General features: G+C 41.9%; 1 protein-coding gene across 2 annotated transcripts in view; it reads left to right on the top strand.

The window, feature by feature from the left end:
- The first annotated feature begins 15984 nt into the window (after positions 1-15984).
- The window catches only part of CRIM1 (cysteine rich transmembrane BMP regulator 1), a 168505-nt gene continuing 166138 nt past the window's right edge, over positions 15985-18351 (top strand). Inside the window, exon 1 of one of the 2 annotated variants that reach the window (XM_051783312.1) lies at positions 15985-16692. In XM_051783312.1, coding sequence (XP_051639272.1) covers positions 16332-16692 — 361 coding nt within the window. In that variant the 5' untranslated portion in view covers positions 15985-16331. The remainder of the gene's footprint in view (positions 16693-18351) is intronic. The other variant, XM_051783313.1, reaches the window with a different exon arrangement.

Raw genomic sequence — 18351 nt, forward strand, 5'->3', positions numbered from 1 at the left:
AGATGGAAGTAGTATCTTTGTTAATTTATGGATCATTAACAATTTTGTATACTAATATATATAAGTATAGCAAGTCATCACCCGATCCAGCTCCCATCAACATCAAAGGAATCTTCCCACTGAGTTAAGTGGGATTTGGACCAGGCCCATGCATAGTATTATCCATCATAAACATTTATAAAAGAAACATTAAAACATAATTATTTTATAAAATACAAGCAGAAACAAAAGAAATATTTTAATTCAGTTTTGAATGCCATGGTAAACTTCATTTATACAAACAGTAGCATAAAAGGAATATACAAATTCATATTCATAAAGGCATAAATGAGTGTACCATAAGTGCAAGTAATGTTCACTTCCTTCCCTATTCCTGCAACTTTATTATATTTTGGAAATAAAAGTTTCCATTATGCTAGTTCTTGTTCAGTTACACTCTCTTACAGAGGTGGTTTTCATTGATGTACAAGATGGTCAAAGTTATTCTGCTGGATGGAAAATTAATGTATATGAGGTATGGGATTCCCTGACTCCTTTTTTTAAAACATCTATATAAATTAACATGAAAATTTTCAGAAGATTTGGCTTTTGTGGATTCATGGAAGTCCTACAGAGGCTTTGGTAAATGCCTCCACTGAGGAAATATTTCATATCCTCCAGTAGACTGCTATTCCACCCAAGAGAGCATTCACATTTGGAACTTAAGTTAAAGCTCAGCTAAGAAGCCATTAGCTGTCCAGATTAATCCTGTATAGGAAAATCCTACATGGGGAAATGGAAATTCCATGGCAAACTCTTAGCAGAGTTTCCACTGTATTGTTCTTGAAGGGAGAAAGAAGGGTTGTGTTCCCACAGAATGATCAGTGGGTTCAGTCCAAGGGGGTCTCACAGGATTCATTAGGATCTAGGAGCAGCAATAAAACTTCTGTGTCTTCTGATTGCATTTTGGATCTCCATCTCCCAAAAATTGTACTATCAAGTTCTCCCTCTCTTGTTGCAACTGTCACAGAAACAAAATTCGGAAGGTAATTGAGATTTATATAGTTTAAATGTGTTCAGGGTAAAGCTAATGTTAGTTAGGAACTTCTGCTGGTAGGTCTAAGTCTCTGGTTTTGCTTCTCCTCAAAGGAAATCCTCAGGCCTATGAAAGAGCATCCAAAATAGGAGGAAAGTTTCTGAAAATGAAACACTGTTCCCATCTATAGAATTCATCTTGGACTTATGTTTTTTTGCTACTGGATAGTGTTCTGACTTCTCAAGTCTATATTAAGCTGCTGATCACTGTACCAGCACATACGTGTGCTCACCAAATACTTTTTAAAAGGAAAAAAGAAAAAGATTTAAATACAAGTTATAGGATAGTTTTCAGTCCTGGAATGTGCCCTGACTGGATCCTGAATGAATAGCAGGATAACTGTGTTAGTCCTTCTCTCCCATATTCCTCTCTTCTTGCCTCCACGAGAAGAAAGCACATACATAGGCCAGACCATAGCACAGTCCTTTCAAGTGCCCTGAATTGTGTAATTGTGGGTACCTGGTAGCACTCAAACAAACCTTGATAGAGCCTGACTGTCTTAGGAGACTAGATCCTGATTTCAAATCAATACAAGCCTATAGGGTTTTACACTAAGTACAGCATCACCTATCCACATTTCAAAATCTAAACTGTGCCTTGTTTAAGTCAGATGGGATGTAGGTTCTTCAATAGGGTTTCTGAACTTAAGAGCCTTAATTAGCCAGGGCACTTTGGAAAATTTTAGATACCAGTTCTCTGCTAGTGTACTTTTTTCAATCTCATAATGATTGAATTGGCCTGTGATACAACTACAGTCTGTGAATTCTCAGAAGAAAGAAATCTTAAAATTCAATATCCATTAATGACTATATTAATTTTGGTGTTAATTAAATAGGACAAAGAACAGGCTATATCGCCAATGAAACTGTGACTCCACAGCAAAAAAGCAGACCAAAACACCCACCTGCAATTCCATTTCTTCTGCAAAGATGCATTATTGATAAGAGATCTTTTCTTTCTAAAATCTAGATATATTATGGCTGATTAAAAGAACACTTAGTATGTTCTAGTTCAGCGGATTTTGAATTACTATGTATCCACCCTAACAGATCTTTTCCTTAAGAAACTCAACTTATAAACTAAAGGTTTGTAAACTGTCAGGCACTGACTGACATTGCTTCCAGCTTGGATATTTTCTTTTTGACACTCGTACTAAAACTGGTAGTTTGACTCCTTGTTTCTTACCTGTTTTTCTCCTACATAGGGCAATTGGTTGAACAAAATATTTTTGGATGGTGACTTCTTCAGCAAAATGTCTTTGAAATCTTTTTGTGTTCACAACATAAATTATTTAACTTAATTATCCTTAAAATTAAGCATTAATATATTTTCTATACACTGTTTTAGATTACTGTAGTAACCATGCTAACTATGAAAAAAGGAATAAAAACTTACTGCTACTTCTGTTTATTTCTTGAAATAAAAATAAAGCTCTTTTATTTATTTTTTAAAATTTTCCAGACAAGCTCAGCTTGCTAAATGGCATGTATAAAAAAAAGACAATTAGGTATTTTGCCTACAGTGCAAGTATTTGAGATATCTAGTCTGTGAGAAACTCATCAACTGATTGCTGATTTTACTTGAGGCTCAATTAGTTGTGAGAAAAGGCTTCAGGTCACAGAATCACAGACTCACAGAATATGCCAAGTTGGACGGGACTTAACAAGGATCATTGAGTCCAACTCCTGGTCCTGCACAAGACTATCCCAAAGAGTCACACCATGTGCCTGAGAGTATCATCCAAATGCTTCTTGAACTCTGTCAGGCTTGGTGCTGTGACCACTTCCCTGGGGAGCCTGTTCCAGTGACCAACCATCCTCTGGGTGAAGAACCTTTTTCTAATATCCAACCTAAACCTCCCCTGACACAACTTCAGGCCATTCCCTCAGGTCCTGTCACTAGTAACCACAGAGAAGAGATCAGTGGCTGCCCCTCCTCTTCCCCTCACGAGGAAGTTGTAGACTGCAATGAGGTGTCACCTCAGTCTCCCCTTCTCCAGGCTGAACAGACCAAGCGACCTCAGCCGCTCCTCATACGGCTTCCCCTCAGGGCCCTTCACCATCTTTGTTGCCCTCCTTTGGACATTCTTTAACAACTTAACATATTTCTTATATTGCAGTGCCCAAAACTGCACACAATATTCAAGGTGAGGTTGCCCCAAGGCAGAGAAGAGCAGGACAATCCCCTCCCTCAACCAGCTGGCGATGCTTTGCCTGATGCCCCCCAGGACATGGCTGGCCCTCCTGGCTGCCAGGGCACTGCTGATTCATACTCAACTTGCCGTCGACCAGGATCCCCAGGTCCCTTTCCATGGCACTGTTTTTCGGCATCTCATTCCCCAGTCTGTACGTACATTCAGGATTGCCCCATCCCAAGTGCAGATGGCACTTCCCCCTGTTGAACTTCATATGGTTCATGACTGCCCAGTCCTCTAGTCCTTCCTGGCCTGTCTGATATGAGGAAAAGCCTTGTCAGTAATACCACTAGGAATCTAATTTTTCATCACCCTCACTTGAATCAGTGTGTACCTAAAAATCGAAATATTCTAGAAATGGCAAAGTAATGACTAAATGCTACCAAGATATTTCAGCTTTAGAGAATCAAAAACATTTCCCCAGTCTGGAGGAACTGGGTTCAATTCAATTTTCTGGGTTTTAATCTTGGTGACAAGAAATAAAAATATTCAAATGGCTTTATTGTCTGTGTAATTGGTTTGACAGCTAAACAGAAAACCACCACAAACTGAAAACCAAAAATAAACAGAAAAAAAAACCACCACAAACTCCCCTCAGAGTCTTTGCCCCCCAAGCAAGGTTTTTTTGTGTAATGAAGTAGAAACGAGTGTCACCCTTCAGAGACAAACTCCTTCAGATTGTGTTGAATAATTCATTTTCTGTTTTCTGACTGAATTTCGTAACAGTTGGTTGGCTTGTCAAGAATCCATGTGATCATGTAGAGCACATTTGGGTACATGTAAAGATGTTCAGCTTTCTCATCTGTGTTGCTGGGGTATGAAAATTGTCTCATTATCCATTAGATTTCCAGCTGACATTTGCTGATGGAGGTGAATGGTCACTGAGGCACAGTATTATCATTGCTGCCATATCTCCTGTACCTTAAAAGAATTTTCTTACTACAAAAGCAGTTTGCTTTTGTATAAGATGAAGAGACTTGAACTAAAAACGTCACCTGTTGAGCACATATGCTTCTATTTCCATGAATTTGGATAATTTAATTATATTATCTGTTACAAAATGTGCTTCATATAAAAACTGATATTTGAAAAAATTATTTTAATTAATACTGAGTTTTAATGCATGTCATAAAATGTCAAATTTTCCCAGACAGAATATCCTGATTTTGACTGATGTGATATGGGTAAATTAATGCAAAATTATAATTTAGTCTATTAACTACACTTTTGTCAACTGGCAACATTCACTCTCTACCTTTTTCTGTGTTATGTATTTGGTGCCAGTGGATGCTGTATACCAGAACTTAGCTTCGGTCTGTCTTCTGAGTTAGTGTTCTTCATTTACCACTACATCCTTTGCCTATTGCCTCAATTTCTTTACTAAGGTTACACTGTTAGACTGTGCTTCAAATAATTCCAAAAATCTTTGAGTGAACTTACATATACCATAACAGAGTTAATTCTAACAAGAAACAAGCTCTGTTAAATATCAAAAATACAGAAATATTTTTCAGAGGTTTTTCCCCCGAGGTCCAATATAAATTCAGTTTCAATTTCATAGGACTGTGTGGTAGAGATAGCTACAATACTATAAAATCTGTAGAAAATCTGTTCTTCTAAATCTGCCTATCAGAAACCTCTTCGCACCTCTTCACACTTCCCTATCAGAAGCCTTCTTCCACATTTATGAAAAAAATAAAAAGAAGAGAGAAAAAGAAGAAAGAGGTGGGGCCAGACCAGGCAAGGCAAGGCAAAGCAATTAAAGCTAAGGTGCTAAAGACCAAGGGTGACTATTCACAGAAGTGAGAAGTGTCTTACAGCTACAAAGGCAGCTTACAGATAGCTCCCCTAAATGTCCAAGTTCCCTTGCTTTACACAGCATACTTCCCTGCATCTTAGAGAGATTTTGTCTGTATTTATTAATGCTTCCCTAAGGCCAAACTGGAGTTCCAGCTGATTACAGTAGGATTTGCAGATGTTGTCTCCCAAAGGTCCCAGTACCCGACAGAAGAAACTAGGCACCAGTGGTACCCTGAAATGTGAAGGTAGCTGTACTACCCAAACAGAACAAAATTTCCAAGTACCAACTTCCCTGTCACATCTTGCCCATATGATGCAACAATGTCCAGTCCTCCTCTTCCACCACCACCACTCCCTTCCTTCACCAGCACTGCCTGTAATTGTATTTAAACCAATACAGAGTTTAAATGAACATGGTGTTGTGACAGAAAGCAGCCTTTCTTGAAGTTCAGCATTTGCTAGTGGCCCATAGAAATCACTTCCTTTTCTTGTATTAGATTGAGGTTATTTTTATTTGTATTTGATGATTTTTCAGTCTTTGTATTTGGTATATTTTAACAATAGAATTTTAACCCTGATATATCCTGAGGGAAAACCTACAAATATATGTAGATTTAGAAACAGCATTTTGAGTAACGTTAACACTGGCCACTTCAATGTGATTTTTAAAGATATTGGAGACTTTGTTGTTGTTCTAGCTAATAAAAGAAAACGAAGTGTTCTGCACACTGTAGCTGTGAAAGAAGCAGAAAAATACATCTAAATGGAGTCCTAATAGTACCAAAGAACCCTTTATCTGACTCCCTTCACCAAACATATTGACAATTTCTGATTTCCTTTAGGAAAGTCATCAATAACCTGTCATACCTGACAGAAACTGCCAGCACACGTTAGCACTTGAGCTTTCATCTGCCTCATCTGAAAAACATGCCACAACAAGTGACAGCAGTCACTTACACTGTCCCAAATTTTTGAAAAAGCTCATTTTATAGCTCTGGTGCACCTTTGTATTGACTGAAATTAATGAAAGCTTTGAACTATAGAACACAGGAAAGTGACTGAGAAAATAGAGAGAAATAAAATAGCATTTTGGAATGAATAGGAAGTTTTGAAAAAGACAGGATATGTGATTGCTCTGATTTAAATTCCAAACAGTAATTTCAGATGGTTGCAATTTAATCAAACATTTCCATATTAGATATGAAGTGCTTTGTAGTGAGCTCCCAGAAAGTGAAAAAACAGTCCTGTCTGCTTCTGAATGCTCTTAAATACAATGCCTAAGAAGAATCTGAGATCAAGTAAGCACTATTCCCCAATGAATATTTTCCCCAGCAGGTTTAAATAGAGAGACACACTTTGGCATTTAAAGGAGTATAATTTAAAGGACAACTGTCTAGTTTAACCTTTTACATGTCACGACCGTTAAATGGATGAGACTATTGATAGACAAATGTACAACAGGAAAAGAACAACTGAAAAAACTAACCTTTAATAGCTTATAATATAAGAAACAATATTAATAACAATATTAATATTAATAATCTCTAGTTCACATTTGAGAACTGCAAATATCCTGATAATATTCTAAATGTTGACTCTTCCCGGGTAAGCAGTCTATTCTACAGTCTATTCTACCCAGTCTATTCCTGGGTAAGCAGTTTATTCTACATATGCTATCAATATTGTCATGGTTACAGTCCACCTAAATTATTAATACATATATACAAAAATTCTAAGACCAGTTAGATTTAGAATGAAAGTAAGCATCACAGCCTTGTACATTGCTTCTGTGTCTATAAAAACAAAAAAGCAAAGGTCAGATAAAAGGAGAAATCATAATCATAGTTTAATAAAGATACATGCATTTTATGTAAATAATTATTAGCCAGAACTTTATAGAGTTAATTAGGGCATTTTTACCAGATTCATTAGATGTTCTGTCCTTTAGTTATGTGTGCAAAGTTCTTATAACGGAAAGTTAGCTTCAGTGGGTTTTAGGAGCAAGCCAAATGAAGATTTTGCTATTAAAATATGTTCATCAGACAGTTATAGTTAAACCAAACTCTTTTTGTCACTCATAAGCTTTAAATCTCACTTACTAAAAATTTAATTTAAATAGCAAAAAGACAAAGCATGGAATATAAACTGTCTATTTGAATTATTTATGGTGATCTCAAAAAATCAGTTGATACAAAGAGAACAAAAAATGTCCGAGGAGCATTCCTTTTGATAATTTTCACTTTTTTTTTTGCCTATTTTATAGAAAAAAAAAATCCTTTTCTTACAAGAAATATAAAATACCAAAGATATTAACATAAGATATTAATATAAATATCCATGTGGACTTGAAATACTGCATAATTACAAATTTTTTAGCTTCAGCTTAAATTAAAATTACTTTAAATTATTTATTGAATTAAATTAGTTATTAATAAATTAAATTATTCCTTAAAAATACCTTATCTTTTTATATTTTTAAAGTTTAATTATGTCTCACGATTGTTATATTGAGAATGAATACCCACAGAATTTTAAAAAATAAAAAAAGAGTTCACTTGTATATTTTGTTTGTATTCATTCCAAAAGGCTCTCTAGAAAACATATGATATGATTCCAATTGCATCACTTAAGCTGAATCAAGGACCTCGGTTTCTTTTTAAAAGGATAAAAAACAAACCAAAAACAAAACAAAGAAACATAAAAAAAAACAACACCAAAGTTGTAAGTTGAGAGATAAGAAAATGCTATTAAAAAGTAACGTATTGGCACCTTGATCTGCTGAAGTTTATATTGGATGACCAAAGAAAGGAAGGTGATTCGAGATGCTTTTACCCTTGCTTGATTCTGGATATAAAAAATGAATCAGAAGGGGTAGGGAGCATTTGGGCTTTTCTTACATCACACTGCTTGCTGTTCTCAATCTCTTTCATGTAAGTCAGGAGAACTGTGAATTGTTGTCCCCTTCCTGATCACCTGCTCATGTTCCTGAGACAGTATCAGTGGTTTTATCCTCATAAAATCTACTACATGACAACAGGACTGGAACAGCACTCTAATCTCAATGTGACCACAAGATCAAGCTGAAGGCTGAGAAAACCATTTCCAAAATGCAAGTCAAGATGATGACAGTTCTGCACTTTCTCAAGATGGACAGTAGCTGAGACAGTGTGAAAAAGCTGTATACGACCTGTACCATAGTCACAAGTGTGATGTGGTGCTGCTTGTAAATCTAGTAATGAAAAATCATCTGTAGAACCAAATTAACTGGCCAGTAAAAAATACCTCTTTACTCTTACTCTGCATTGCTGTGACGAGTTAAGCAGACAATACATAACAGCAAACCTTTCTCCTTAATACTAAGTAAGAAAACTCTAACAGCTTCACTGCCATAAGGTAATAGGAGCCCCATAGCAGTGTTTCTGGTACAATTCAAAGATTAGCTTGTGGGAGTTGATTAACTTATTTTTTCAAATTTGTAACCCAAACTCTCTGTATCTTCTTTTCTGAAGATTTTTTTAATAATAAAAAAGTAAAAAAAAGAAAAAAATCAGTCAAGCACTCAAGAGAATACATTAATAATATTAGACCTTATAAAGTCTTTCATAACTATCATAAGTTAAAGTATGCGAAAATCTACCTACTCAATCTACCTACTCACTTTAGAGCCTAGCTAACCAGGGAGCAGGTTATAAAAGGCTGTAATCAGCTGTGGGGGCTAGACCAACTAACTAGGAATGGATGTGGGAATTGTTGCCTTAACACAGTCCCATAAATAAGGCATTTCCCAGAATGGGGGACCTGCTTCAGTTCAAAAGCAATGATAACCTGAAGGTTTCATGAGAGAAGAACCCTTTTGCTTTAAGGGGGATGGCATAATAGGCTATTGACATTAATCCCCTATATATTAAGAGGGAAGGACTGGGAGAATAATACCAATGATGTCTTGTGGGTTTGTCCTTTTTTCGTTAGGAAGTGATAGAATTTGAAATGTCTAGGAAACTGCTAATATATTGCAAGTTCCTACTAATGGTAGGATGCTATTCCCCATAACTGCATCCAACCCATGTTTTCTCTGTTTGAGAAAATTTTTCTTGTCTGCCTATTCTCTACTAGTCTGTACTAATCAAACCATACTCCATCCCCTCTTTCTTATTGCTGAAAACTTCTCTGCTCCTCAGGGCTTGTTTCCTCTCACCATCATTTTTCATGTGAAACAATAATTTGTGAGGCAGAAATGTTTCAAGAAGCAGGAGATGCTGTGTTCTCTTTCTAACTGCACCACTGGCCCTGTTACAAGCAAGTCACCTTACCTTCCTGCTTCTTTTTTTAACCCCCATCCAAGTCCCTAAACTTAAGATTCCACACTTGAAAAGCTAAACACTGTTCAAAACGCTGGGTATACAGCTACATTAATTTGCTTCTTTCAGCCATGCTGGACCAGGAAATCTACTTAACATTTCTTCCTGCAGACTGAAAGAAAAGGTACATGAACTTGTGTGATGTTGAGTATCTTCTGATGTAGGATGAGTGCATTAACATTTGTTGAAACCTACAACAAAATCCAGACTTGCAACATCTCTCAGTCTACTTAGCAATTTACAGTACAAGTCACCATATTTCTCATTATGTACAGAAAAAAAACCACCAGAAGTTAGCAAATAGTTATTGTTAATATACAGAAATAAACCATGGGAGGCCAATTAATATAATGAAATGAATAAGAAAACATTAACAGGAAAAAAACAGTAATGAATAAGTAAGGCCTAAATATCCTTGAAAAAATACAGTAATCTGTGGGGGTTTGCCCTAAGATGTTATAAAAGCTAACACAGACCAAACAGTTGTTCTGAATGCTAATCTACACTACCTTGTTCTCTCACTGCAACCATAACCCAATAACTGTAGACATATGGACTTAGCAAATGGTATCTAAGCTGTGCATGGTACTAAACAAGCTGTTAAAAAGCTGAGCAAGTTAGACTGTCCACTAACTATCCATCAAGAGGCATAAAGAAGCTCAATCAATTTATAGAAATACTGGTTTAGTCTGGGAAAATGTCTGCTTTTCTCTCACAGGCAACATCATCTTCCTAGGACTGCTGGATGAACTAGCAAAATCTGATTTCCTCAACATACTTAGTAGATACCAAAAGGCAAATTTATTAATTTGGCATATGTGAAGTTGTTGTAACCAGAATGGCCTTTCATATTGTCCTAAACGTTTTTGATAACCCACACCATCATCTGCAGAAATTGAGAAGGTGATTATAGACATGAATTGGAAGTAAGTCAGTAGGAATAGGTGGCTTTTATTACCAGTGACATCTTTCAGCATTAACATCTAGAAAGAGCTAGGAAAAACATGGGGAATTTGCTGTGATTTCTTGAAATGAAAGCTTCTATTCAGCTTTAATAAAGACATCAAAAATAGTTTTCATTTGCTAAATAAGTAAAGGGCCAGGTTGAGATTTTCCTAATAACCCCTGGCATCTGTGAGTTCCAGCAGGCAGAATACAGCCAGAATATGCAACAGTGCTTGAAAATGTTATAGAAACATTGTCAGAAAACTCACAGGGGTTTATATAGCCCTCTTGTCATAAAGCAGGATCAGCTAGAGCTGCCTCTCAATCAACCGCTGATGGTTTGTCTGGGTTATGGATTAACTGTACTGCAAGACCAGAGACTCCTGAAAGGCTCAGCACGAGCCAGCTCACATCCGTGAGCAGAAGAGCTGTGTTGTGTTGGCAGGACTGACATGCTGGCTGGCTCCACACCTGCTGGGTCCCCACCCTCCACTGTCACCAGTGTCACCAAACCACTCCCAATATGCTCCTGGTAGATAGCCTCAAATACATATTGACTCCCTAGTTCCTCAGCCTTGCAATTTTGAAGTTATATATTTTAACATGTTAAGATCTGAAAAAATCCTTAGGTTGAATGCACAATTTCAGTGATTTATGTGCAATGTGAAGTACTACACCTGTAAATGGCCATTCCTATTCATTTACAATTTTGTTAATGTATAGCTTATAAATTTGAGAAAAAACATTCACAAGTAAATTAGTCATGTAATTGTATTTTAAAATTGCCTATGCAGTTGATCTGAGGCCATTAAAAACACAGATCCTTTTACTTCTATGTTCCATATGAGCAATCAGAGGAAAAAGCTACAAACAATTCTGCCTGTTAGTTATTCCAGACTTAAGATTTGAACTACAGAGCTAGGGATTCAACCTAAGAGGAAAAGCTTACAGGACTGAAAAAAACCTCTGAGACTTCCTGATGGGATATTTATTTCTTACGAAATGGTTCAAAACAACTCATACAAATATTGTTTCTATTAAAATGAATTCTTATATTCACTTCCCAATTTAATACTATTTTCCATTTAAGGGTTTTGAAACATCTTGCAGCTACTAATGTAATAAGCCCATGATTTCTCTCTGAAGATAAGAGAAACTATTCTCATGTGATTTAGACTGATTCAGCACTGCTTGTATTAGTGGCAGGTTTCATCTTGATCCTTTTTTTTCTGGTAGTAAGATTGCTCATGTGTATAACCTGTTTACGAAAGAGTTTGTGTCAAGAGACTGCTATAAAGGAGACATAAATGATCTTAACAGACCAAAGAATAAAAAAGAAATATAATGGGCAACAAAGACACAGTGATGCACAAAATAGAAACAAAACATTTCTGTAGAAAAAAAGTACAACTTCGGTATTAAAAACACCAACGTTCCCAAAATTCAGAGATATATAGGGAGTTACCACTGTATATCAGCACAGTGGAAAGAGTCTTTTGAACTAAAAGGGGACATTTTGATGTTTTATTTAGTGTTAGGAGAGAGGGGGAGATGTTTTTATTTTTGGTAATATAAATGTTATCTTCACCTATGTAATAAATTGTCATTATTGTGAATATCAAACTTACAGGTGATTTATGCTGAACACCTATTTCTCACATGGGGAGATTTACCAGTAGGAAGGGGAGTGAGTATGGGAGTGAAGAATTAGTGAAAGGGGTAGCAGTTTTCTCGTAGCACTGTGGTTTTGCAAAAGCTCCACGTTCCATGTTGACCAAGAAAGCTTCACTCAATTACTGCTGGAACTTCATCCAGCCTAGATGTGGCTTTGATACAACACTAACATCACAGGAAAACAAGCCCAGGAAATTTCAGCTGTTACAGCCTGTTTATCAGAATGCTTTTCTTCCTCCCACAGTTGTATTCAGCATTATTTACTGGGGAAATAAGGAGCTGAATTGCACTCCGGTAACTGAATCCACTTACTCCTAAGCCATTTGGATCAGTAGAACCCTTAATAAATCAAGAAGAAGGTAGGAGCAGGGGTAAGTTTATTTCCCAGGAAGGATCCTTCACTCCTTGCTGGTGAAAGCAGGGATATTCACTTTCCCTGTAGAGTCACCAGATATCAGATTTGCTGATTTCCAAGGAGTATCTCATCATCCCCATGGACTCTTCTCAGGTTTGGGGCAGGAGAATTCTTTACCTTTCCTGTTAAATCTATGACACTGTGCAATGAAGTATTTAGATTCCTGGGGCCAGAAAAGGGAAACACAAGCACAAGCATAAACAGTTTATTACTTGTACCTAAAGGGCAAGGCATAAGGAGTCAAGAACCCTAATTTTTGGTCCTTGTTCCATAATTATTTCTGTATTTTGCTCCCTTACATACAGCTATCATTGGGTAAACAGTGTATGAAGAAGAGTACTAATCCTGTTCATAGCTGAAGCCTCTCTGCCTTGGCAGTGAACTCAAAAGTTTGCTCTCTTTTTCTCAGGGCCCTACAACATTCTTATCTAAGCTGTCCGCAGCTTTCCTCTTCATCTGTTTTTGTACTGCTTCTAGCACTTCTTTGTTCGTTCCCACACAAGCAAACAGGCACAGTAGGTCCAGTGAATTCTTTGTGCATTGAATATACTGCACATCAGTACAGTACATGACTGGTAGGTCTGGCATGTCTGGGAAATATTGAACTGCCTGAGCATGCAATCCAACATGTCTGGGATTTCCATGCTGGCTATGTTCACAAGTCCTGGAAAAATACCTACATATTTTTCATAGACCAATTCATTTTTCCACATGAGGGGATTAGTACATTGTAATCAGTTCACTTTTCATCTTTTGATAAACTAAGCTTATTAAATTCAAGCCTCTGATCACATATTGTATCATACAGCATCCTCTCTAGCACTAAAATCACTATTGCAATTCCCTTCTGCTCCATCTCGGGTTTGTGAACAGTGTTTTAAAAATACAGTCGCAGGAACTGTATGCCTCATTCAAAAAGCAATCTCAGCGATGCTATACATAGAAGGCAAACCCCCTTCATGTGCCTCGTCAGTAAAAGACATGACCAAAAGGCAGTGTTTCTCATTCATAGGAAACAGTATGTTTTTACAAACTGCTCTCATCCAAATCACGGTGGGTTTTTTGGTGGAAACTTCTGGTGAATTAAAAGTACTCTGACCCCTGCAGGTGCTTCGGCAAACTGACACGAGAGGGCTGACAAGAGGGAAGGAAAACCTGCATTTTTGAAGAAACAACACAAAACTTCTTGCTTGGTGCATTGCTTGACCTGGAAGTATTGTCCATTTGCTATAACATTCAGAGTTTGAACGCTTGTCTAATATGACTTTAGGGGTTCTTTGCTGACCTACTGCTTTCCAGAATTCAGCAACACACAACGTTTTTAGTTGTTTTCAAATTATACATTGGGTTTGTTTATACCAAAACGCAGAACCTTTAGAGGTCAGCTTGTCATTTGCTTTCCAAACCTGTTAAAAATATATCAGAGTATTAGTTCAAATACCATTGCCCAGTAGATCGCTGTTTGTCCATTCATTGCTGAGGTATGTCAGCCATATGGCCCTAATCCATGTAATGTATGCTGTATCGATGGTGTTTTATCACAATAATGGAGTTTCACTAAAAAACAGACCAATGTCTTGCAAACTATTGGGACAAATTAAAACATTGTAGCTCTTGAAAAGTAATCTACAAGCTAGTTTAAGTTCTAAACAGTTCTATACAGCCTGATATTCCACTACGATAAAAACATTATTTTTGAAAATAGACTAATATGGCAAATGCTTTCTTTTAGACAAATACGGAAGTGCTTTATTTTTCAAAATCGTGTTACATGGCTGCATTATTTCCATTAGCAATGAGCCTGTGCTAGTAATAGGGAACCTTTGTTACCAGTAGGTATTTGGGCTGGAGTGAATGACAGTGACTTACAGTGCTTTTAAAATACATCGAAAAGGTATGCTAGTCCTGACAAAGCTTTACACTACAGTTTCTTCTCTTCCTGGTGGCACCTTGTCCTTTGCCTTGTCAATGGGGAGCTTTGCCCTTCAATAGCAGCTCCTTGGTTGACATGAGAACTGGTTCTTTCTGCCAAAGTGGGACGAGCGCGTGGGTCTGGAGAAACTGCAGAAGCCATACTTTTGGCCCCCTCCACAATAACCTGTATTAAGTTGCCAGAACCTCTTTCCCAAATCGTCGGCTCAGGTACGTGCAACCCAAGCCTTTCCATGCTCAGCACCCTGCAGCAGACAAAACCCACCTGCGAAGCGAATGGCTTCACCCTCTGAACGGCCACAGCTCCGCGCATTCCTGACCGCGGGATGCGCTGTTCCCAGGGCTGCCTACGCACCTTGGGCAGGGCAGGACACGGAGGCGGCAGGTCCTGCTCTGAGATTATACCCAGGGGCTGCCCTGTGCAGCCAACTACCTTCCGTTTCCCTCCGCCCGGTCGCTGCCGCCCGCGGTTACCGAGGGCAGACACGGCAGCGGCTCGTCCTTCGGTAACACCGTTCCTGCTGGTTTCCCTCCGGCCGCCCCTTCGCCCCGGCTCGGGGCAGGCACCTCCTGCCCGCCGCGCTCCTCCGGACCGCCGAGCGCTGCCGCCTGCCGGTCCTCCGGGGCCGCCGCCGCCGGGCCCACCGCGGCAGCGCCCCGCCACCGCACCGCCCCGCCACCGCACCGCCCGCCGCGGCCCCGGGCCGCCCTCGGCCCGCGCAGCCCCAGCGCTCCGGGCGGCGCAGGGGCAGCGACAGGAGCCTGTCGGCAGGGGACCGGCCGGCAGCCGCGGGTGCCTCTCGCCCGTGTGCCGGCGAAGAGCGCCTGGCGGACTGGGGGCAGCTTTCGGGGCTGCGGTCGGCGGGCTAGCCACGGCACCGCCGCTTGTTTACGAGCGGGCGGAGGGGCGGCCCGGGACAGCGTTCGGGATGGCAGAGCAGCCCCTCCCAGCCCCGCGGACCGGGTCCGCCCCGGCTCCTCCGCACCCGCGGGGCACCTGGGCGCGCCCGCAGCCCGGCTGCGGGGACGGGACGGGGCGGGGCGGGGAGCGCGCGGCTCTGCCCTCCCGAGGCGCCAGGGCTGAGCGGGCACGGAGCCGCTCCCCGTCCCGGATCCCCGCGCCCCTCGAGAAGGCAGGCGGAGGAAGAGGAGGAGGCTCCCGCCGCCGGGCACGGCGGGGCCCCTTTCGCGATTTCCCCCGGTGTTGCCCTGCTATGGCTGCACCCTTCGCGGGGCCCTCTCCCACCACGCCCCCGGTGTTCCCCGGGCCGCCGCCAGCCCGTCCCCGCGGTCTGGCGCCGTCGCCTCGCTCCGCTCCGCTCCGCGCCTAGAGCCCCGGGAGGGGGAGGGGAGGGACAGGGGGAGGCGGTGGCGGCGACCGCTGTGGGGCCCAAGCTGCTCCTCGCCTCCGCTGCGCCTCTTCCAGCCCCGGGATCTGGTGCTGCGGGGGGGCGGGAAAGGGAGGGGGCGGGGCCGGCATGGGCAGCAGCCAATGAGAAGGCGCAACCCGGCAGCTGGGGCGGTGCGAAGGCGGTCACCGCCCAATGGGGGAAGGGCAGAGGGCGCACTCGGAGCGGGGCGAGAGTCAGGCAGGAGGCGAGTCGGGACTCGGGCAGTGAGCGGGACACAGCAGCCGCCGCCGCCTTAGCCGGTGTTCGCTCGCAGCCGCTCGATCGGACGGCGCCGCGGGACCGGGAGCCGGTGGGTGAAGGACGAACGGACTGAGGGACGCCGCTTCCCGGAGGGGGCAGCGGGCGGAGCCGCCGTCCGGAGGAGAAGTTTGGCCGAAGCGGCCGCCTTCGCCGAGAGAGGAAACTTTCCTCGGGGGGCCGGAGGCGGGGGCGGCGGGAAGGAGCCGCGGCGCGCTCGGGTCCGCCGCCCGGTGAGGGGGCTTCCGAGAGGGTCCCCCCCGGCCCAGGCCGGGCTGCGGCGGCTGGGATGTACCTGGCAGCGGTCTCGGCGGGGAGGAGACGCACGGGCGGAGACGTCGGCTGGCACCTGGCGGCGGCGGGGTGGCTGTTCCTGCTGGCTCTGCTGGCCCTGCTGCTGGGCGACTCAGGGACGCGGGCGCTCGTCTGCTTACCCTGCGACGAATCCAAATGCGAAGAACCGAAGAGCTGCCCCGGTAGCATCGTGCTGGGGATCTGCGGCTGTTGTTTCATGTGCGCTCGGCAACGGAACGAGAGCTGCGGTGGAGTCTATGGGCTGCACGGGGCTTGCGACCGGGGCTTGCGCTGTGTCATCCGGCCGCCGCTCAACGGAGACTCCATCACCGAGTACGAAGTGGGCGTCTGCGAAGGTGAGAGACGGCGGGACATCATCCATCCATCTCTCCATCCCCTGGGGTGGGGGTACCCGCTAGGCGGCGGGAAGGGAAGGAGGGCGCACCGGCGCCTAAGAGATCTTAGACGCCGGTGCGCCTTCCTTTCCTTCCCGCCGCCCGCCTGTCCCATCTGCGAGCGTGTCTTTTTAACCCTCCCTGTCTGAAAACAGACCCAAAAAACCCTACTTACAAGTTTTACACTCAATTTTCGTAAAGACTGTATCATTTCTCTATTTCCATAGCGCTTTACTGGTTTGCTTAATAGCTTATACCAGCTACTGATGCCCAACTAAAATTCCTTGATAAAGGACTCGGGAAGGGTTTGGCAGATGGAGATCGGCGGAGGTCAGTCGTGCACACATGATGCCTGTTCCGGATTCCCTCCTCTGTAAGGAAACAACAAAGGCTGATCATCTGTTATAAAGTTTTCCTTCCTGTTCCTGTCATTTAATATCTCCCCGTCCGTCCTGCTCGATATTTGATAAGGGGTGTCTTTTTCCCTGCTGGACCGTCAAGGGGGTGGGAGAAATACCCACGGCAAAACTCCTCTCAGAGTCACTTCATCTTCCTGCCGGCTACTTGGTGAGGTGATGAATTGGTATGAAATGCAAAAGGAGTTCACCCCCACTTCAAATTTTGTATCTATCAGAGTCCCTAAGACTTATTTTTAATGTTATAATTTAACAAAGGCTAGAGGCAAATTTTTAGTCTCTTTCTCTTGTACCTCTAGTTCCCTTTTCCCCCCAGGTTGAGGGAAAACATGGCGCTCTAAAGAGATTACAAATAACCAGTAGTTTGGGACATGTATAAATGTATATGTGACTCGGAGCGGGAGCTTCGACAGTTCTGGAAAAGGAGAGGGAGGCAGTCTCCTCTCGGCGGGTAGAGGGCAGTAGAAAGTCCAGAGAGCTGGTGAGGCAGCATCTGTCCAAAAAAACTTGCGTTTAAAATGATGCACTATTTTGAGAAAGCTAAACTCGGTCATTTTTAGTGGACAGCTGACCTTCGTCCTGGCTCTCATTATTAGTTTAAAATTCCGTTTGCCTGCATAACCAATGAATTGCAAGCCACAGCAGAGCAGGGCAATGTGTCTCGCCTGTGCTACAACCAGTGCCATCAGCCTCATCAGCTGATGCTTTGGTAGGACAAGTTCCAGGATTAAAAGCTGTGTTGTTAAACAATTAAAAATGGCCCTAAAGTCTTTTGAAGACCTTGATGGAGACCATGTTGGTAAATATGTACATTGTTGTGGTCTCTCTTATTTTTAACATGTATTGGAAAAGTTTTCATAAACAGAAAAGTACAACCAAAGGTACTTTAAAACCTACCTGGTTTTGGAGGAGTTTCTTTTGTCGTGTGTTTTCAAGTAAAAGCTTGGCTAAAACAGCTTCCCCCATTCCCCATGGTTAAAGGAACTAAAAGTCTGCAGTCATTAAATGCCTTAATGTTCCAACTCCCTTACTGTATCACAGTACGGACAACTCTGGCAGTTTAAGAGTATTTCATTCCTTTGAAGTGATGCAATCTGTACGTTGCTGTAGTTCAACTCATAACACGTCCCATTTACTGTAGAAAATAGTATGAAGCATTTGTTGGCAAGATTGCATTTCAATTAGTGTTGTGGTTAGGAACTAG

The sequence above is a fragment of the Manacus candei genome, unplaced genomic scaffold (assembly GCF_025592945.1).
Source record: "Manacus candei isolate 608988 ecotype Guabito, Panama unplaced genomic scaffold, ASM2559294v1 h1tg000017l, whole genome shotgun sequence".
In the NCBI taxonomy this organism is placed as follows: Eukaryota; Metazoa; Chordata; class Aves; order Passeriformes; family Pipridae; genus Manacus; species Manacus candei.